Source organism: Rousettus aegyptiacus, unplaced genomic scaffold, assembly GCF_014176215.1.
Source record: "Rousettus aegyptiacus isolate mRouAeg1 unplaced genomic scaffold, mRouAeg1.p scaffold_m13_p_3, whole genome shotgun sequence".
NCBI lineage: Eukaryota > Metazoa > Chordata > Mammalia > Chiroptera > Pteropodidae > Rousettus > Rousettus aegyptiacus.
The window spans coordinates 55,746,391-55,769,504 of NW_023416306.1; the positions used below are offsets into that span (position 1 = coordinate 55,746,391).

At 33.2% G+C, this 23,114-nt stretch overlaps 1 protein-coding gene across 9 annotated transcripts in view; it reads right to left on the minus strand.

Moving 5' to 3' along the window:
- Nucleotides 1–23,114, minus strand: part of MPDZ (multiple PDZ domain crumbs cell polarity complex component) — a 144,578-nt gene that overhangs the window by 73,525 nt on the left and 47,939 nt on the right. For all 9 annotated transcript variants that reach the window (XM_016162952.2, XM_016162946.2, XM_016162953.2 and 6 more), the window contains 9 exons: nt 20,503–20,617; nt 20,087–20,175; nt 10,844–11,027; nt 9,988–10,059; nt 7,065–7,174; nt 4,747–4,893; nt 3,750–3,914; nt 1,734–1,919; nt 421–630 (listed from right to left, as the gene is read on the minus strand). In XM_016162952.2, the coding sequence (XP_016018438.2) occupies nt 421–630; nt 1,734–1,919; nt 3,750–3,914; nt 4,747–4,893; nt 7,065–7,174; nt 9,988–10,059; nt 10,844–11,027; nt 20,087–20,175; nt 20,503–20,617 (1,278 nt within the window). The remainder of the gene's footprint in view (nt 1–420; nt 631–1,733; nt 1,920–3,749; nt 3,915–4,746; nt 4,894–7,064; nt 7,175–9,987; nt 10,060–10,843; nt 11,028–20,086; nt 20,176–20,502; nt 20,618–23,114) is intronic.

A 23,114-nucleotide genomic window follows, 5' to 3' on the forward strand; every position in this document is an offset into this window, starting at 1 on the left:
AGGACCTTCAGCCACTCTGACAGAGATTCTACTTTATTCTACCCTAATTAAAGGTTCTACTGTCAGTTCTTAATGCTATTAGTTTCTCTAATTCTCCACTATCCTGGTATAGATATTTTAAGGTATAATTCTTTGAAAACATTTGATTCTGTATCATCACATTATTGAATAACAAAGGTCAAAAGTGAACTATAAAAACAATAAGTTTAAATTTATTTCTGAACTTCCTGTTTTCTTCCCTTTATTCTTCTAAAAGTATTACTCAAAATTAGATCCTCACTCTCATGGAGCCAATAACCATGATGATAAAAAGTACCAAAAGTCACAATTTAATCATAAGACCATGTGAAGTTAAAAGTAAGCCTAGAAGCCATTTTGTTTGCAAGTATAAAAAGAAATCCATAAAATTCAAATTCTTACAGGTAAAGGCTTAGCAACTCCTATTTTCACAATTCCTGGTGGTGCACCCTTCAGTGCCTGTACAGCTTCTTCAAGACTGCTGTTTTCCAAGTTAACATCATTGACAAACATGAGTCGATCTCCAGGAAGAAGCCGTCCATCCTTTTCAGCAATGCCACCCGGCACCAAAGAACGAATTATGATCACAGTGCTTGCTGGATCAATTGGATCCTGACAGAAGAAAAAAGGAAAGAGAAAGCAGCTCCTTTTCACATTGAAAAATATTTTCGCAGGTTGTCTACCCTGAACTATAATGGATAGTTAATTATTTTAAGTGTCTTCGAAATTTTTCCATGAATGCTTCCAATGAGTTATCTGGGCAAAAGCTACCTCAATTTTAGAGAGTTTAGGAAGAGTTTGCCCTAAATAAGGCACCCTCCCATGCCATCACTCTTGAGTGTACCTTTCAAACTATACAGGTAACTTTAAAAAAAAATAATAACTAACTTTTGGTAAATTGTCAAATCTTCTATTATCTGAGGTTAGATGTCAGATACATGAATTATTGCCATCAGTACTTGTTCGACAGGATATAACTATTCTGGAGCATCAGTAGATGTGAGTATATGGAAGGCAGGACCTATCTTTTCAAATAAGGAAACATAAAAAGAAGCCATATAATATTTAGTGATGCATGTAAGACACACGGAAACAATATTAGCACAAGGCTCCAGAATCAGGCTCTGTGAAGAACACAGCACCCGGGAGCCATCAGAGATGGTGTTCTGGTTCATTATTAATTAATGAGGAGCAATAGCTGTGCTCTATCGGGCAGGCTGCAGCATTTCCTCAGCTACTCAGCACAGAACACAATATAAATTAAGGATGTAGGTGACATCTGATCAATTTAAGCTTATTTATAAATTTATTAAAATGATAGAAATACTGGAATTTATAATATATCCAATTATAAATCAATTGTTCCCTTCAGACAAAAGAAATACTTTCTGTCTTACCATTAAAATATGAACTATCAATTAAGTACATGAAAAAAATAATTTAGACATACTCCCCAAATGTCAAAAAAAAAACCTCTATTTTGATTAAAATCTTAAAATATAATCTGTAAATCCCCAAGAGCTGAAATATAAAAGAGCTCCATAAATTCAATATGATAATCAATGAGTTATATAAATTACTATTTTGAAAGAGTTTTAGAAAGAAGAAAATGTCTTTGGTGACTAAAATTAATCAGTTTTTTCTCTATCAACAACAGACCTTTAGTACATGTCAATTTTTTTTTTAAAAAAGTGTTAAAAGTAGGATATATTTACCTGATAATCTAAAATGCTAAAACCAAGTCCTTTGCTCCCTTTCTCCAGCTCGATGTGCTGAACGTCAGCCTCCCACATGGCCAAAGGTCCTTGAACCTTCTCTGCATTCTGACCCACATCAGTCATCTCCAGCACAGGATCTTCTGTCTCCGAAGACCCGATGAACTCGCCTAGATCCACATGAGGCTGCATAACAGACCAGACAGCTCTTATTTCAGAGGCACTGGATTAGCATATACATATACCAACGCTACAAGGAAAAGGGAGATTGCCAGCATCTGTCCAGAGCAAAACACCCTCAAATAATAGTAGCAACAGTTTATCAGGAAAACTTTAGAAATTAAGGTTGTAATTACAGAAAATTATTAAAGAAGAAGAAATACCTAACATAACAGGCATTAAAAATGATTCGTCTGAAAATCTCCTATAAAAATATACAATGGTAACATCTCAGCAGCATGATCGTGGGTGATTTTCATTTTTATCATCAGTGTCTGAATCACCTTTATAGTCAGAAAAAAAAAAGGAAACACTATTTTCATACTAAAGAAAAATAATTCTTTAAATAAGAACAGTTCAAGAAGAAATGGTTTATAGGTTAAATAAAGTTCTATACGCAAACAAAAGTTCTAAACTGCTGTGATTTGTGCACGAGGTTATTTCATTAATGAATTAACGTGCACAGTGGCAAGACAAGATTTGAAGTCAGATTGGCCTGGGCTTGAAGCCTGTCTCTAGGATTTCTTATTGTGTTGCCTGGAGCAATACACTTAACCTGGGTTTCAGAGTTATGGGTCTCATAGATTTTTGAGGATTAAATGAGGTAACATTCATAAAGCATCTGGCACAGAAACAGAGGTGCAAAGTGTCAACTTCTTTAGTAAAAATAAAGTGAATTTAGGTTAGTTTAGCTCTGTTAATAATGTGAACACACTGAATTTAGGAAAGCTGTATTTTTGATGATGAAATTCTAGTGTGTATACTGCACTTTTGTTTTTAATCAATTATTGCACAGCCTAGGACCATGGATGCAAATCTATTCACCTACTTTACTGTAATAATCCCATTTATACCACACAAAAATGTATATGGATAGGTATGGTACTACACAATTTAGAATTGTTTCTTCTACTGTATTCTAATCACTCATGTGAATATTAAACAATATATTCTTCAAAGTTTTCGAAATTATTCCATTTTACTGATTCAGTATAATGTAAATCATATACTGACATCATCTCTCATTATATCTTAAATGAGATTTGACTATATTGAAAATTACACAAAGTTCAAATTTTAACTTCAGATATATATTTTCCTCAGAAAAGCCAATTATCTCTATCTCTTGACATTTTGATCCGAATGGAAAATAACAAGCCAACAGGAAAATGGAAGTTTCTGGATGTCACAGTATGATCTATCAGAGAGTATGACATATAGTATTACAAGCTCAAATTTCTCATATTCTAAAAGCACAAATGGTGTGCAAATAAGACCTATATGCACAGTAATGATGTGTCTATCCTGATATAGCCACTCATTGAGCAGTAACTGTGGGTCAGGTGCTCTGTAAGTTATATAAAAGTATCTTTACCACATGTATACTATATACTATTTACAGACTTAATTTTTTCTTCTGTAAACTGAGACAATATGAATACTGACGTCATAGGAATACTATAAATTATATAAGTATATAGTGTGCAATAATATCTGATACATTACCTTATTTAACCCTACAAAGCAATGCTCTAAAACAAGCAACATGACTTACATTTTACAGAGAAGCAAACTGAGATTCAGAAAGATGAAGTGACTTGCTTAAGGCTGCACAGCTAGTAAGTGCCAAACCTCATTCAAACCCAGGTCTGTCTGACTCCAAAGTCTATCCCATAAGCCATGGGCTATGTGAGGAAATCAAACACCAATAAAAAAAAAAAAGGCTTAAAAATTCAAATGCCATTTAGCCTTTCCATTATAGACCCAGATTTAGTCATATATCCACATATCTGATACCTTTTCCATTAGTTCAATATCACATAAGTCCAGGCTATCCAATTCTGACTGGGTGGCGGGTGGCACTGTGCGGCGACAGCACACCATGGTCACTTCTATAGGAAGTTCTTTCAAAATGTTCACTACATCGTGGTGATTTTCTCCAAGCAAAGCTATGCCATTCACCTGTGAAAAAAGGTAAATTGTCCAAGAAAGAACATTTCATAACATGAATATTCTTTTGAAAAAAATTTTTCATTAAATAAATATAAATTTTACTGTTACCATAGTTCTGCTGTGCTCAGAAATATAGTTAGACTTGTGGTACTATTATCTAAAACAATTTACATGTGAATTTAGAGTCTTGTTAAGAGGCTTAGGACATTCTGAAGCACTGAAAATATCAGCAGCTTTCACCCATGTTTGTTCTGCCAGTGTAGTAGATTGGAAAAGAAGAGTTAATAAAAAAAAATTCCCAAAGGATGAAAAAAGATCATTAAAAAATTTACGTATTATATCATGAAGTGAAAAAATCAACATGGAAAACTGCACACATTATACACTAGCATGTTTTTTAAAGTGGGGCAAAAGAACATATTCAAAATTAATACTTATTTGAAAAATCCAGAAGATTGCACAGAAACAAATGTAACAGTAGTTACCTAATGAAGAGTGATTGGAACTGGGCGGATTTGAACAGGAAAGAAGCTTTTTACTGCAGAGCTTTGCATTCTTTGTGACTTTGAAACATGTAAATTTATTACCTATTCTAAAACCTGAATAAATGTTTAAATAAATTTAAGGAAGTATTTACAGTATTCTAGACCTAAAAAATTAAAAAGAGAGAATTAGGTCTCAAAATCAATATACATACAGGATTGAAATTTCTGCTTTGGGTAGATTTTTTATTTGTAGCTCTCTCTCAAGTAGAGGGACATTTAAAATAAAAACTTATTAAGCCTCCTGTAGCCCTTTAAGAATTTTATTTAAGGTGAGGAAGAATGGCATAGCTCCTTACTTCCAATAGCTCATCTCCACTGAAAAGCTTCCCACTGTGACCCACAGGACCTTCTGGTAGAACAGATCGGATAAAATGATGTCCCACTGTTGCTTCCAGACTTATCCCCAACCCACTGTTCTCACTGAACTTGCTCACACGGGCCACCTGAAAGGAGAAAAATCATCACAACACTAATATTCTTTCATTTTTTTTTTAAATCTCATGTATATATTTTATGTTCACTCAAAAAGATCAACGTTCTCACAAAAGCTTCAAAAATCTAAAAGAGTACTGATATCTATCAGTTTCATGAACCAACACAAACCAAAAAGCAGCAGCAAAGATACTTGACTGTCTTCAAGTCAAGCAGTCAAGATCCTTTGCCACACCTTTAGATGTTGGTAACAGACTGAATGTAGTCAAAATGACCACAGATTAAAACCAAATCCCTGAGCTCAAACGACTGTATAAAAAAGATGCACACCTAGTACTTACTATGTACCAGAGACGTTATACAGACTATCTCATTAACTTTTCATAAATACATACAATTTCTATCCTTTCCCAAATTAAAACCAAGGTTCAGAGAGGTTACCTTAGTCAAAATCACACAGATAGAAATGAGCTCTGAACCTAAGCAATCTGAACCTAGAGCCCACACTCCTGCTGTACAGAGGAATAAGAACAGTCTTTAAAAGTGGATCAAAGCTTAAAACAGGAGTATGAACTTCCTATTTCCTATTGCTATACTAAATAATGAAGAATGTTACAAAATCACTCATTTTCACAAAGAATCCACTCATTATAATATTAAAATCAGAAAGTATATGAAATGTGGTCTATTTCATCCTCTTTAATTTATAGTCAAGGAAACTGAGGTACAGAGAAACTGAGAAAAATACTATTTAACTTTAAAAGATCTCTTTCAAATCTTAACGATAATATGTGCAGGGTTATTACTGGAAACTACATCATTTGACTTTAAAATCTAATGCTGGATAAAATCCTTCACACTCCTTAAAATCCATTTTAGATATCACCTCCTCTGAGGAGTCTTCCAGGTCCCCACTGATAATGTCCCTCAATCCTCTTCTATATTACACAATGCTTCCTATAATTATATTTATCTGTACAATGACATAATGACTTAAAGTTATATCTATGTCTTATTTACTTATGTTTGATGAGGGCCGATAAATACTTAGTTCTTTCTTATAGCACAGTTCTGCCCTCGACAGATTATCGGCATGCCAACAAGAGACAATGTGCACAAATGGAAGTTAAAAGTTCCCAGTCTCCCGTCTGATCTCTGAGACAAAATGGCTAGTTAGTTTCTCTTCACTATTCAATTACCACTGAAGAAGTGCAGTCTCAGTTATGCATATCAGCCTACCCCACAGAAGGAATACCTCAACTTTCTTTTCATGTTAAATAACCATGCTTAAGCTGGACCTTATTTTATTTTTCCTTGACTCAATTTATAATGATAATAACAGCTATACTTATATGACTGTTAATGACCTTGAGTTTTTCAAAAAACTGTTCAATGTCATGAGGATTAAATGAAACACAAAGAATACTGCTTGATATGAAGTGTTTAATAAAGCTAGTTATTAATATTAGATGACAACTGTTGTCTTTTTATCTCTCCTGATTTAGAATTACTTGAATAGTATAAGCAATATGAGAAATTTTACCTAACTCAGTATTACACTTTTTCCTTTTGAAATCTCTGAAATTTGATGGTATACATCTAAAGATTGATCATCTGTGTCACCTTTGTAAATCTCTTTTTAGGGTAGAAGATTACAATTGCTATACTAGGTATGCGAACTGTAAATAGACATAAAATATTCACTATGGCATAAGTGACAAGAAAAAACATGTACAATTAAGCCTCTTAAGGAAATACATGAGCGTGATAATGAGACAATAGAAAAAGACTTTAGAATTTTGTATATAAGTCATGATGATTTGTGTTTTACCTTTAAGTAAATTGTCATTCTTTTCTGATTCTTTCTATAAATCCAAAGAATCAGGAAAAACACCTTCCTTGTGTCTATATAATATATACTACTGTCAGAAATACGAAACCATTGATGAATTATAAATTCTAAAACTTCCATCCCATTTATTTCAGTTCCTTAGTTACTACCCAAAGTAATCCAACCTGAATTGTTTAAATACCTGAATCAGCATTTAGGTCTCTGGAAAAAAGTTCTGGGCACCTGCTACTTCTCTAGGACTCTTTATGATCATCATCTTTATTACTGTCTTGAACTTCTTGTTCAAATACAGTTACAAGTTAAGAAGTTAAGAAGAATAGGTTAACCTACCACTACTTCATAGTTAATTCCCATAATCCTTTGCCACTTTGTAAGCAGGGCAGCTTCCTGCTGTGGTGCATCTTCTATTTCTTCTATCTCAGCTGACAGTAATGGATACCCTGAAATAGTCAACATAATTAAGTTAATGACAAACTACAAAAATTATCCGTATTTTGACATTATGTATCAGGGACACTGTGATCAGAACCTGTCATACCAAGTCTGACTCTTCATTCAATATATGACTTATTCTTTATTCTCTAAATATTTTAATAATATAATTTAGGACCCTATCATTTTCATGTTCCCACATTTCTCTTTCAGAGATCTCTTTTAAATCTTGACTATATTTTCATTAAAGTATCCATATATCATCCAACTTATTTTAAAAAATGAGGATTCCAATGTGCTCCAAGTTTCACTTGGGTGGTCCTTTGGTGACTCTACAGTAAAAAGACATGCTTGCCTTCTGTATTAGTTTATTTTTTCATTTTAAATTTGGTTCTAAAGAGTAAAGAAGGACCATGCTACACCTTAGTAAAACAAACAAAAGTAATTATCAAATAATATATGCAATTCCATGTACAATGAGAAAATATAAATAAAAAGAAACAATGAAAAACTGTTAAAATTAAACCCCATAATTGGAATTACACTAATTGGCAAAAGAGAAATGAAAAAAAAATTGGAGATAAAAGTACTAAACAAATTAAGTAAATAATACTGAATTAAAATGCTTAGCTAAAGCAAGAAACTGGCTGCAAAGAATTTGCGAGTCATATTCAAAGATTTCCATATTTCATCATAGTTCTTACTCATAAAGCTTGTCTTTTAAAAAAATCTCCATGAGGCACTATTCTGAATTAACCTTTTAATATCCCTTCTAGTATTCAAATTTCAAATCTAAAGAGTGTTCCAAAACACAATTTCTTATTAGCTGCCTCCTCATTAATGGAATTAAGGAGATTTCACTCAAGGCCTAGACTGCAGATTTGTTATATTTTAAATTAATAACATGATTTGGTTTCTTCTTGAGAAACTGGAAACAACGAACTATATATTTTTAAAAATTTGGAGGCTAGCTCCCCAAAATGAGTATTTCCTCTTCAAAATTAAATTCAGTCCAGCAAGGGACAGCCTTTCAGGGGTGAAGACAGATTACATGGAACCGTTCGACCTTATAAAGGTTAGAAAGAGAAGGGTCAGCTCAGAGTCCTACCTCCCTTTCTCTGACTTTTTAAATTAAGTTTACTGGGGTGACACTGGTTAATGAAATTATAGAGGTTTCAAGTACATCATCTATTGCATTGTGTTCATATCCCAAAGTCAAATCTCCTTCTGTCACCATATATTTGACCCTCTTTGCCCTTATCTACCTCTCTCCTCACCTCTTTCCCTCTGGTAACCACTAAACTGAAGTCTGATTCTGTTGTCCTTACAAAGATAAGCATTGATTCAAGCAAGATGGAATTCTAAATGTCGAAAGTAGGGAATCTGTAGGCTGCCGATAAAAAAAGTCTGAGATTTGTATTCATATAATCAACCTATAGTTGCAAAGCCCTCTATTTTTACCCATTCCCAACTTTCCCAAGATTAGATTTCAGGCATATTCATGATCATCATCTAAAATTTATTCAAAAATTATAAAGCCCAGTCGTTTGATCTTACTGAGAAGTTAAATGACTTGTCCAGGCTCACACAGTGAGTCAACTTTCTGTGGAAGAAGCAATGATATCTTGTTGCCTTGCCTAAGGACCAAGCACTGGTGTAGAGCATTAAAATCATTTAAGAGTTTTTCCTTAATTTATTTTGTTTAAAAATAATTTGGGACTCCTGATTCTACGTCTAGAGCCTCTACCACCTAACCTCCTACCCACATATGCCAAAGCAAAATCAATGGTCTGACTCTTCAAGATGATCTCCCACATCCATCCTTACTTACTATCTCAAGTTTTATGCTATGAAACGTTTTTATGCTTTCCCCCGACTCTTGATAATCACTTCAGCCTAAAATATTTCTTCACCCATTAGTGTCAACAAGGCAAAATTTGATTAACACCCATGAAGCTGACAATTCTCACTCCTGGGATACCTTTGCAAACACAAATATTCCACTAAAATAATAAAAGTAAACAAAAATTTTCAGCAGAAGAAAATACTTTCATAATCGAGGACTAAATATTTTAAAGAAATACAAAGCTTTAATAAAATTATTTAGTGAAAAGAAGAATTCACATGAAGAGAGATCAGTTTCAGACTCTGTTCATTGAAATTGTTACCAAGGTACCTGAAGCAATCTGATGGGTGAAGGAAGCACACAGCATCCAGCTTATAAAGATCACAGCAACATTCTGGCATAATTATATGTTAAAATGCTGCTGCTCTAAACAATGTTTAAACAGTTTGATGGATTCTAGATAAAGTGAAAGAAATCTCAGAAAGGTTTAATTTGCTCTACAATTCTTTTCTAAACCAACTGCCAAATATTAAAGTTTATAGCTTTTTAAAAATTGAGAAGAAAAAACCTCCTAAAATTGGATAGTTTCATTCCTAAGAGCTTATGATTTAAAGATTCTCTTGCATTTATTTTAAAAATATTTTATAATTTTATTTTTGCTTGCTTAATAAGACAGACATATGTTGGTGTACAGAAATAAGGGGACTAAATTTATATGACTGATTCCCGAAGGGTTCTGGTTAAAAAAGTATAGAAAAAAGAAAAGACTGATTCAGCAAGAAAATAAGTCAGCTATGAATTTGCTTTTTAATCTACTAGAGCAATTAATCACATCTACAAATGGATTTATAACCATCTCTTTTCTGAAAAAGTTTTTAATTTATAATATGTCCATAAAGGCTTAGTCACATTTATAAAAACCATTTCTTTATTACAGTATACAAAGAAAAAATTGGCCTGGCTCCAGGTACTTACCTTCTTCTTCAATTGGTAATATGCTGGTGTTTCTTCTCAAAGATATAGAATCTTCATCTTTTTCATAATTTTCTTAAAGAAGAGAATATTTTAGTAGTCATATCTATAATATAATCAAGCATTTGAATTTTTCAAATTCTACTATATTTATTTGAACCCCTAAATGACTGTTTTTGCAGGTAAACTCTTCACTAACTACTTTCTTAATAGAGAATTCTCCTACTAATGGGATAAAAAGTTAATAAATTTCTCCTGTGATCTACCTTTCTGTCTTCTAGTACTATAAGAAGTGGTTTATGGCAATAAATACCAGCAGTTAACAGTTTCAGAAATGAAAAAGCATGTTCAAACCAACAGTCTGACTTCTACTAAAAAACTTTTACACCACTAAAAGACATGGGGATTTCAGTGATTTTCAGAGATACCCCTGTATGAGCAGGTTATAAATGGCATATCTAAATGTGGAATTAAAATCGATTCCTTCAAGGAAAGCATGGGGAGTTAGAAACATCATGGGGCTCACATACATAATCTGGGCAGAACAGGTTCCCCCTAAAGAGAAAACACAATGATGACATTCAAAGATAAGGCAGGGACAGAAAGGTAAATGACTGTGCATGTTTCTAACTCAGAAGTGGGGACTGAGTAAATAAGACAGAGAGAAATCTGCTTTATTAGGAAGCCCATTCTATAGTTAATGGACACATCCCTTGTTCCAGTTAACCCCAACTTTATTAAATTTCCCTTTTATTCGCTTCATACTAAGCAGTGAAGATTAAAAACCATTCTTTAAATAATTTCAGAATTAGGAAATGATGTAAGGATATAACTGAAAACCAGATTAACGTGGCATTACCTTTGCTTATGCTGGCATTAACAGGAGACAAAACCGCATCTTTTGTGGCATCCTCCCTTGATAGGAGCTCAGCTTCCTGCTTCGTTCCTCTCCTCATTAGGGTCAGGTGCACAGTTTGTCCTGTGTGTCTCAATACCTCTACTGCTTGTTGATTGGTAAAACCCTGAAGGTTTGTGCCATCTACCTGATAAGAACAAAGTAGGTTAAAAAAATCAATGGATATTTGTATTACCAATTCACCAAAAGTCTGTTTACTACCTGTTAGTATAAAAAGAATACGGGAAGAGAATTCCCTTAATTGAGGAATGGGCTAACACCTGTTCGGGTACTAGCTTAGATGCACTAGAATCACTCAGGAGAGTTTTTTTGTTTGTTTGTTTTGCTTAATACAGATTATAGGGTCTCATTTTCAGAAATTATGAGCCAACAGTTCTAGAGTGGGGCCCATGCTTTCATATGCCTTTTAAAATATTATTTTATATTTCCCAGGTGAGTATGATGCACAGACAAGTTTGGAAATCAGTACTATGTAGAATAAAAAGGTACAGAAGACAGTGAAAACGCAGTCACTGAGAGTGCTGACACATTCCCAAATTAGTTTTACACTCGCTTAAAAAAATCAGCTTTATACTCCAAAACCAGTTTTAAACTGGCAAAATTGCCTGCCTTTTTCTTTCTTTTCCTCTTCTAAAAAAATATGTTTTTCCATCTTTCTAGATAAAACATTGAAGATGCCCCTATGATCTTTATGAACTACAGATATGATCATATCACCCCAAACCTACCTTCCGTATAACAACCCTTAGAACAATGCTCAAAATTCTCAACATGGCTTGGAATGGCCTGTGTCAACTAATCCTCACCTCCCATCACCAACCTCATCCTGCAAGATGCTGTCTACTGCCCTGCCCTCCGGCCCCAGACAGCTGGATTCCTTTCCTCTGAACTGCAGTACTCCCTTCAGCCAGATGTCTCTACAAGTCCTGTTCCCTCAGTGTAGACTCTCTGGACAGCTACTCCAGCCCGTCCTCTTTGCCATCAGTTCGCTTGGAAAACACCTATAATTGCTTTAGATTTCAGTTCAATTTTAGTTACTTCCACAATTAAGCTATCTCAATGTTCTTGACTATAGCCAAAGCCTTCCTTTACCACTTCTCCATCACAGCATTTGTCAGAAATTTAATATTTTGTTAATATTTGGTTTATGACTACATACTCTAAGAGGACAGGCTCAATGTGTCACCAAAGTACAATACTGTATGAACAGTAGATATTCATCTCAAATGAGAATACATGCCTAAGATTTATTTCTAAAGTAAATTATCAGTTAAAATACATAAATGCAGAGTATAACACCATTATAACACCATATTGTTTTAAATTGATAAAATCACACTGAAAAGTTTGAAAAAGTGGAATAAATTTAATGTTGAAATTCAAAGTCATTGATATTCCTCATGAATTGTGAAACGGCTATAAAATAGCTGTTAAGTGCCATGCTCTTCTAAGCACAGTGCTAGTCACAATGGCACTCAACTATTCATTTAATGAGAACTAAATAGGACCTAGATCAGTGGTATTCAAGATGAACCCTTACTACAGAGGTTTCTGGAAGAATGTAATAAAACTTTTATTTAAACATTTTAAAATCTTACTTGTTTTATATACATGCATATAATATATATATATAAATTATATCTAAAACTATATGTAATATATATATATAAAGCAAAGTATAGCATATAAATATAGTGAAGAGAAGAGGGAGAAGAGTAGTTTTTGTTGTTATTGTTGTTTACTGATGGGGATATTCAATAAAACACCTAGAGATCTCTGATCTGGATGATAATCTTGTACTCTGTAAGCTACTTAAACCTTGAAAGACTTGTTTGAGCTACATGGCCATTTTAACAAAGGTGTCTAGCTCTCTCCTCTTTCTTCCTACCTCCACCCTGTTGATGCCTTTTTGAAAAGACTAATAAAAATATAATAACAGAGAAAACACTGCAATAAATATTGAAACCATGGTAGAACAAAAGTCCCTATGTATCAGTAACTTGGAGTAACTTCTAACTAGGAATGGTTTGGACATGACCAGACCGAAGGCAGGACAGTCGAATCTCTATATATGAGGGAATAGCTTGTCTGGTCTGTAATAAGAAACTTGAGTAAAATCCAACAATAGCCTCCAATTAGAAGGAGGTAGTCAGATGGTACATGTGGATCCTAAACAGTGATTTCCCTCTACTGCACCCCACCCTCCAAAAAAGTGTTAGAGGCCACCACAGCTGGGAGCATGTGACAGCACAGAATTACATATATGTACTAAAACCACACCATGCAAACACCTGTACAATCCCAAGTAACTTCTGACTACACAACCAACACAGAAAACAATTTCCCAGTACACAGGGGTTAAAATCCCCCATTGTGATGCTCTAGTACTGGTTTCTTCTCTATTCTATTAATTTACAAGCAAAACTCAGTAAATTTAAAATTTCTCCTTCCTTCTTGCATTGTTAATTCCTACATCATCAGGAAAAAACCTACAGATCTTCAAAGGAACCCATCTCAACTCCCATAAGAACTACAGCATGGTTCTTATGGAAAATGACCACTGCTCATAGGGTATGGAATAAAATATCATAATCCAAAAGAAGATGTGCAAACTGAAGCATCAGTAAAAACATCTCCCTATTAAATTCTTATTGCATGACCTGGAAAAAAGATATTTTCTGAAAAGTCCCTTCAAAGGGATCCATATTGCGTTGTATTTACAGAACTAGGCATTATAGCTACAAAGAAGAAACAAATATCTACAGAAAAGAAAAACCATCATAATGAAGGCAGTTAATAAGATTTTAAATACTGCAAAAAAATAAAAAATAAGCAGAGAATGGAAGACAGGAACATAAAATTTCCCCATAGGGAAATATACCTGAGTTTACAAATCAAAGAGGTGCATGAAAAAAACAAAAAACAAATAATAATAAAAAAAACTAACATCTGGACATATCTTGATAAAAATTTCAGATTTCAAAGATTGAAAGAAAAAAAAAATCACCCAGCATCTAGGCAACAGAGTGAACAGGTTATCTAGAGAATTTGTGGTAAATTATGAACCAAGAGTTTTATACTCAGTCTAATTAGTATAAAAATAGAAATTATGACTGAGATACAATGATTATATCCTGTACCAAAGTATGTTTTGAGAGGGGCCACGAGGAAGAAATTTAAACTAAGTGATCAAGAACTACAATTTGTACACATTTATGGCATAAAAGAGCTGGCTTGTTAAAGGTAAGAAAAGATTTAAGAGGATGTTTGTGTGTTTGTATTTTTTTAAAGAGAGAAGAGTATTCTAAGTCCCCACCCCACTCACTTAGATGTTTTGTCTTGACCTGAAATCAGAAGAGTGTGTCACCTGTAGTAGGGTGCAGTGGATTGCGTGTAACCCCATCAGGACGATAAGAGAGAGGCTGTTTACTTGCTTTGACTGTGGAACAAGAGAAACCTGCTATTATACTACAAACTGCTCAACAATCTGACTTTGTTAGGGAATAGAGCAAAGGAATGCCACACATGAGAAAGCCAGTTTCAGGGCATTTTGAAATCTATCCAAGAGTACCCCTAAGGGATGATGGTACCCAAAAAAGTGAATCTATGGAGTAGACTGCTGAAAAACAGGGGCATAATGGAAGAAGAGTCAGTCAGATGAAAAATCCACCATCTTTCATGGAAAGTTAACACAAATATCTCCACCAGGATCTCCCAAGAACCCAAAAATGAACCCTAAGAGATGCTCTGTTTTAAATATCTGCCAGACTCACTCAGCACAAGACATTTATTTTTACAGCAGTATAAGTCAGGGACAAAATGTCTTTTCATCCTTCCTTCTCTCATCTTTGACATCAGTTGGGCCAGAAACCACAATAAAATGAGGGAGGAAAAGAAAAACTAGTTAGGGAAAGGGATACTGCAGAGTACAGTCTCAACCCCTAGTAAGCCATCGGTTCATAGCAGGCTTCTGCTAGGCCAAGGTCTAATATAAAATGAGATTGTTATTTAGGATGGGAAATTTTTAATACTAAATTGGAGCTGTCTTTGGTGATTATAATTGGCTATACGAAATTTTATTCTCTGAGAGTAATATAAGCCATGGGACTTGCCTAAGATTTCTTCAAGGGGGAAGATAAGACCCTTCTCCTGTTGAAAATTAAAAAGGTCAGTTGATGACAAATTTTGAAAGTTGTTTAGAATTCTTCCTCCTAAGTCTTCCTTATAGAATGTCTCTGTCATCCCCAGCCAAACTGTCAAAGTGTGGAAAAGCAACAGAAGAGGCTTTCAGGCAGAAAAGGTTCAGAAAATCTACCAACACGTTCTCTTCCTGTAAAATTTACTCAAAAAATTCTAACTGAAAAATTAATCATATTTAAAATTAAAAGTAAAATAGTGGCATACAAAATCCAGTGCTGATAAGTAAAACATTACAAAAAATCAAATGATTCAAGTCGTAGTCTACAAAAGACATATTAAATAATACCGCTGTTGGTAATAGCAAACAACTGAAAACAACATAACTGTCCATAAATAAATATTAAATATATTACAATAGATCTACATGTGCTGATATGACTATACTTTCAAGTATATTTTTAAGTAAAATAAAAATAAAATATGTATAAACAAACATAATATCGTCCTATTTAAACACCGATACGTGAATACTTTCTGAAATTTTAAACCACAAACTATTAATAATGGTTTCTATGAGTTTTTTTTTAACTGTACCATGTTCAAATTTTACTTTCTTTAAACCTCAAAGATAAATGTTAATCTAAAATAAATGAACATGCTATTTACTCTTAGGGCAATAAAGGAAAAAAACTTGCAAAAATCTACTTTGAGGTTCCATAAAAATTCATAAAATACATAGAACTTAGCCTGAAAGCTTTCATTTGCAAAGGATTTTTATTGCTCGGCTACAGTTTCATTAAGAAAAATCAAATGTATATGATTTTGTCTACTAAATAACAATAAAGTTCAAATACGTAAAGAAAAAAAAAAATTTCTTTTATTTTCAAAGCTGGATGACCTAAATTTAAAAATATCTTCCTTACCCAAATGTCAGAGATGGTACGAGCACAGAAGAAACTGTTGTCATTGAATAATTATAGACTTGTAAACCCACACTTTGGTTTAAATTTCTCAGTATGTTCATCTGTAATATGAGAAAATGGTACCTACTTTTCCAAAATTACAATGCATAACACTGTACTGGGAAGATACTTTGGTATTATTATTACTAGAGTGAAGAAGTAATTAATAAATATGAAAACTCTAAGCCTTCATGGGAATAGTTTCTGTTCAATACGATTACACACATCACACATATGAGACAAGGTGACCGAAGCCTAAATCAGGGCCCAGTCCAGTGCTGGCTCCTCATTGTCACATGAAGAGAGTTAAGACATGGCATCAGACTCAATGGTACCACTGACAAGAATGCAGTGGAACTAGGTGCAATGGCAACAAATTGCCTATGTGCTATTTCAAGGAAAGATCTAACATCCTCATAATGTACAGTGCAGCTATAACAATTAACAAGAACAATTACAGGGGGAAATGCTAGTTGGAACAACTCAAAAATCTCAGCTTCTTAGCACACTCAATCTAGCTGGTCAAGCCCTCCTCTAACACAGCCTATATCTACCTATATTATAAAGTCACAGAATATCAAGGCAACATTTGAGACTTTCCCATATTTACATGCTTAGTCAATAATTTTCATCATAATTTCACACTGCTTTTAATAAGGATCTCTATAAATCAATCTAAAAGGAACGATGTATGATTTTATACAATAACAAGTTTGGCCAACTTTTCTTTAAAAATAGAGTCCTTTTATCAAATAATTCTTATATATAATACCAACACATAAAGTGGAAAAATAATAGGTTCATTCACTCTATTCCCTTCCTCTATAATGGCTATGGTGAAACCATAGGGTTTCGCAAAGCACAATTTGTAAAACAGAAATCTTAAAACAAAATAGTTTTAGTGTCATAAAACAAAACTTCACAAAATAGTAAGAAATAATTTCTTAATCTTACTACCTCAATAATTACAAAATGAAAACAGTAGCACTCCACACAGCTGAGGCCAAAACAAAAAATAAAAGACAGGCAAACACCGCAGTTGTAAAAATGCAACTGGTGTGAAGAACTTTATTACCAATATCTTGAAAGTCCACAAGATGGTGATATTTTGCACAAAATTAATGCATGATCTAAAGCATCGCATGATGGTCTCTAAGTTTGAGATGCTTCTAACTTTGGAGAGAATATTGCTAAAAATGAAAAATTAGAACATTGATGACAGTGAAACATGTGATTCTACTGAGAGCAAAAAAACTCTTCAGAAGAAGGATACTTCACTTGAGTCAACTTCTTTTATCACTGACCCTGTCTAAGCAAAACTGTATTTGAGATTCCACTTATATAACAATGAAAATAAGAGCAAGTTTGAAATGGAAGTGACAGTGAGGCTCTTCCAAATGTGTAATCATTTCAGGGCCTTAATAAATCTCTGCTAAATATCTGGCACATAAGTATAGCTTAAAACTGTACTTACATGCCAAATATTATACCAGGTATTTAAAATAAATTACTCATTTGGTTTTCCTAAAAATCTTACAAAGGAAGTTTTCTTATCCCAATTTTCTAGGTGAAATTTTCTTGCTAAACAATTAAATATAAAGGTATCATGACTCAGCTATTCCACTCATGAGTATATACCCGAGAAATGAAAACATATGAGCTACACAAAAACTTATAGATGAATGTTCACTGAGGCATTATCTGCCAAAAAGCGGAAATGACCTGAATGTCCATGAACTGATAAATGTGGTATGTCCATAGAAAGAAATATCATTTAGCTAAAAAGAAATTAACAATTGATACATGCTACAACATGGAATAGCCTTAAAAACATTATGCTGTCTAAGGCCATGCCACCCTGAATGTGCCTGATCTCATCTGATCTCATCTGATCTCTAAAGCTAAGCAGGGTTGTGCCTAGTTAGCACTTGAATAGGAGACTATGTAGGAAGCCCAGGTGCTCTAGGCGCTAAAAAATACCTACATACATACATACATACATACCCATTATGCTAAGCAAAAGAAGCTAATTACAAATGACCACATATTATATTGTTTCATTTACATGAAATACCCACAAGAGGTAAATCTATAAAGGCAAATGTAGATTGGTGACTGTCTAAGATAGGGAGGATAGGGGAATTTGGGAGTAACTGCTAATGGGTATAGGTTTTTATTTAGGATAATGAAAATGTTCTAAAATTGTTTGTAATAATGAATGCACAGCTGTGAATACACAAGACTAGTGAATTATACATTTTAAATAGGCAAATTGTATGTTATATGAATTGTATCTCAGTAAAGCTAATTTTTTAAAAAAGCTCTCTAATGTATTAAAATACACAGCTTAGGGGAGATTCGCTATGTTTTCAATTTTTAATTCAGTATCAGATATGGATTTAGAGTGTGTATCTATTCACTCTTGCTCCCTTTCCTTCAAAATAAAAAAAGTGAAGTAGTTAAATTTCATTGTATGTTAAATAGAGGTAGAGTGAGAAAAGCTCATTTCCAGGAGATATGTAGGTGGCAAACACAACTTTAATTTTATAGTAGATGTCAAGAGATGAACAAATTGTAGTTAAGAGCATTATAGAACTAAGCCGAAGAAGACTCAAGGAGTTGCAATGTAGAAGCAAAGGGTGGAGATAATGGACACCTCTACCTTTTTTTTTTTTAATTGCAGTAAAAGACACATAACATAAAATTTATCATCTTAACCATTTCTAACTGTACAGTCCACATACGTACAACAGATCTTTAGACATTTTCATTTTGCAAGACTGAAACGCTATAGTCAATAAAGAACTGTTCCCCATTTTCTCCTCCACCCAGCCCGTCACAACAACCATTCTACTTTCTGTTTCTATGAGTTTGACTACCCCAGGCACTTCATGTAAGTGGAATCATACATTACTTGTCTTTTTGTGACTGGCTTATTTTACTTTGCATAAGGTCCTCAAGGTTCACCTATGTTGTAGGATGTGACAGAATTTTCTTTTTCATAAGACTAATTTTCCATTGCATGTATACACCATATTTTGTTTATCCATTTCATTCATCCATCAATGGATATCTGGGTCCCTTCCTCATCTTAGCTATTGTGAATAATGCCATTATGAACAAGGATTCTTCTAGCTTAACATTCTACTCTCTTACTATTATTAAGATCCCAAGGGAACAACAGAAACTTAATTAAGCATTCAATAAACACATATTAAGATAAATGGGCATTCCCAAAAATGTCTCCCCAAGAATATTAATATATGTTTGAGAACAGAAAGAACTCATAATTACAAATGTTTATGGAACATTGGAGTAAGAGTTAAACAAGTTTTTCTACTGTAGAACTTCTCAGTCTTTGATTTTTCAGTGTGCAATGTGAATCCCTAAGACACCATATCACCTGCAATTTTTCCTAAACGTATTTCACAAGAAGCCCCTGGGACGGGGTCTTTTAAACTTGTGTTCTGAGGAGGAGTTAGATAGTACCATTTCCACAGAACACTAAACTTAAAGTTGTATTCTTTTACACACTGTCTTGAATAGCCATATGCTCCAAACATAGTGATGTTACTATAATAACAATGATGGGTTTTGAACTAATTAGGAGAGGCTGGACTTTTTTTTTTATTCTTATATATTCTTAGAACTAAAAGGAGCCCTGGTCAGGGAGCCAATAATATCAATGTTATTCTGGTAATGTAAAAAAGAAAATACACACAGCCCAAACTCAGATTCAAGTAAACTGAAGGGTATAACATCTGGTCTTTACCTTTTGAGTGTCTTCAACTAAAGTATAAGTAGGGTATTAATGTAACCAATTCATTACAACCAGAAGTCAGATATTTCAGAAATTACTCAAGAAAGAAGTCCCACCTTTAGAACTGAGATCGCTAAAGCTTCTACCAAATGCTCTTACTTCCACAAAACAACAAAATTGGTCACTGTAATCACAGTCTCAAATCACTAAAGCAAGCTTAAATTAGTATGGAGCTAACTACAGTTCTCAAACACTGAGTAAACTAGGAAAATAAATTTTTCAACAATAAAAATTAACGAAGTTGTTATTACATGTGTTACTTACTGCTATAATTTGGTCTCCAATTTGGATTCTTCCATCATGTTCAACAGCACTGCTCTTTGTAATACTCTTTACAAAGATTCCTGAAGGTTCTAAGATTAAAAATAGGTATTTTTATTTTTCTTACTATTTACAAAGCACAAAGAATATTCATCTTCCATTCTCCAAATACAAAGTGCAAATTTTGAATAAATATAAATCAACAAAACTACTAATAGAAACCTAGACTTGAAAATGAGAAAATAGTTTTCTCTGATAAATACAATATCGAAGTCACCTACATTAAATTATTCCTACAAAATTTTTCCATCATTTTATCTAACAATGTGAAAATACATAATATTGATTCAATATTCCATAAGACAAAGATATTAGAGGTAATTGTCAAGTCTAAAAATATTAATGTTTAAATTAATTACCTAATTTTTTATCTCCAATGTAACCAGCAATGGTAATTCCTAATCCTTGGACATTTTTAGTGAGTTGTACATCAAATGTCTCACTTTCTTCACTTTTCTGAGTAGATGCATCAACCTAAAATACAATCGATAAACAAACATACAGGTAAATAAACATGTAAACAAACAAGATAAGCTCAATTTAGGAATAATAAGATGGAAATGGGTGTCAGAGAACTCTGCTGTGGGATTATAGTAGAGATTACTCCTTCGGTCTTGAAAACATGGACTAAGCATCATGTTTTTACTCAAAAGGAATGCTAAACAGTAAGGTTGAATACCCTCTTACCAGAGAAACAAATTATTGTTTACTTACGGAATTATAAAAAATAGTTTCTTATTCACAAATTCTATTTTCAGAGATGGCACATCTTCATTTTGAGAGTGAGGAGGTAATACAGTTGAAAGAACTCATGTTTTGAATTCAGATCAATAAATTTAAATCTTGCTTTGCCTCAGAATTTTTCTAAACATTGCTTTGTTCAACTGTCTATCAGGCAAAAGAATAACAAGTCCAGCTAAGTTACCAGTAGTTTCTGTGTAATAAGCATTTAACATGTCTTAATTCATTTACTCCTTAAAACAAGCCTCTGAGATAGATATGGTCACTGTCAATTTTTCTCTGGGGAAACTGAGGAGTATAAACTTTTCCAAGGATAAACAGTGAGCACTAGTAAAGGCGGAATTCAAATGCAGACAGGCTGGCTGCAGCATCCCTTCTCCTAAGTGCTATACAGTATGGAAAATTCCTAGTAGAGTACAGGGGCCATCATGTCCACACAGGACATGTTGCTGTTATTATTATCTTAAGCAAATTGTTAATTCTAAAACCATGAATATGATTTAATCTATCCTTCAGATATATTGTTAATATATATTATTAATAGAATGATGATTATACTGATGATTATTTTTAAAATCAGTGAAAGGCACCAAGAGCTATATAAAATTACCCCTTACTTGTTTTATAAATTTAGACCTTAATTTCAAAAGCTATTTATTAGGAAAACATGCCTTTCTGCTACGATTTCCTTCATTCCTATAATGATAGCCAAAAGCAAGTTTCTTTAAATGCAGAATGGTTAACAATATATACTGGACTAAAGGGCGAGCCTCTCTGAATTAAGCATTAGTGGACTGGTGCAATAAGTCATTGATTGGCTATTGACCTTATCTACTAGTGTGGCATCAGCAGAGTCCAAAAAGAACCCTATAAAGATCATAACATAATGAAGGCTATGGGACTGAATGGACATGCAGGTTCAGGCTAGCTGGTAATGTCTTCTGATTTTCTTTAAGCAAACCCTGACTATATGTCACTAACAGACCACCTAAACAAGATACAATTTTATAGTAGAGTTTCAATTTTTTCACTGCACATAATTATCTGTGCAAACTTAGCAAAAGTTTAAAGTTTAGATAATTACAAGAAAATGACAGGATGAAATCTGCTTCAATTGAAACAAATGTGTTTTCTATTTTTAATAAGACTTATGCGGGTGCTATTTTAGAGGGTGGCAATTTGACTATCGAATAGTTTTAAAAGGGGCACAAGCTTCAGAAATGATGATATGCACAGAATAGATATTTTTCTAAGCTCTCAATTACATCAAGTGGTTTTCGGTATTGCATTCATTTATATATTGCTGAATAAAATGTTTTGTTTACCACAAAAGAATGCCATTTAAATACTTTCATAAACAAGCTTTCTTTACTTCTTTCTCTGCAAAAAATAGCAACCAAACTCAATCCTAAAAACAACAGAATCATGGAAATTTCAAGTGTTCTAATAAAGTTTTAAAGAGCTTGTGGAGGAGGTTTGGAAATTAAAAAAAGAATTTGAAGCAACTGGTTAGAAAAAAACTTTTAATAGGAAAAAATCATATGGATGTTTTTAGATCTATGAGAAAGAAATGGAGGACTTGCATTTGCTATAAAGCTTATCTAAAAATTGAGTGTGATTCTCCTCTTAAATAATTAAGAGATTTTTGGATAAAATTATTTTGCTGTTATCCACTATGTTCGTCTTGCAACCTAAACTATTTTGAGACAACCACCACATTCTATTGATTTTGAAAATGTCTAGCTTTTTTCATATCAAGTTTAAAAAAAAAAGATGAAATTTTATGCCTATGAATAAAGCTTTTGTTTCAACCTCAAAAACATAACTTTTGTTTAAAAAATTATGTGATAAGGTCAAGAATTGTGGCTTCTCATTACAAATCTGAGAACAGTCCTGTGACACACCTTAAAACAATAATATTGAAAAGTTTTAGTAAGCTTATTTACCACCACCACCAACCCCCGCCAAAAAAAAAAAAAAAAAAAGACTAAAAAGAAAGTTGTTGAAAGAAAATGATTAGAACTTATAGCCCTCCTTACAGAAGGCCTTCTATATAAGAGAAAAATTAAATATTCTAGGTATTAGTAGCAAGTAATTCTTTAAGTTTTCCATACTTCAAAACATTATTTTCATGCATGTGATGCTTAAAGAAAATGTAAAATGGTAATCTAGAAATTTTTAAGCAATCTATTTTTTATCTGTTATACATTATTCCTAATTAACAACATAT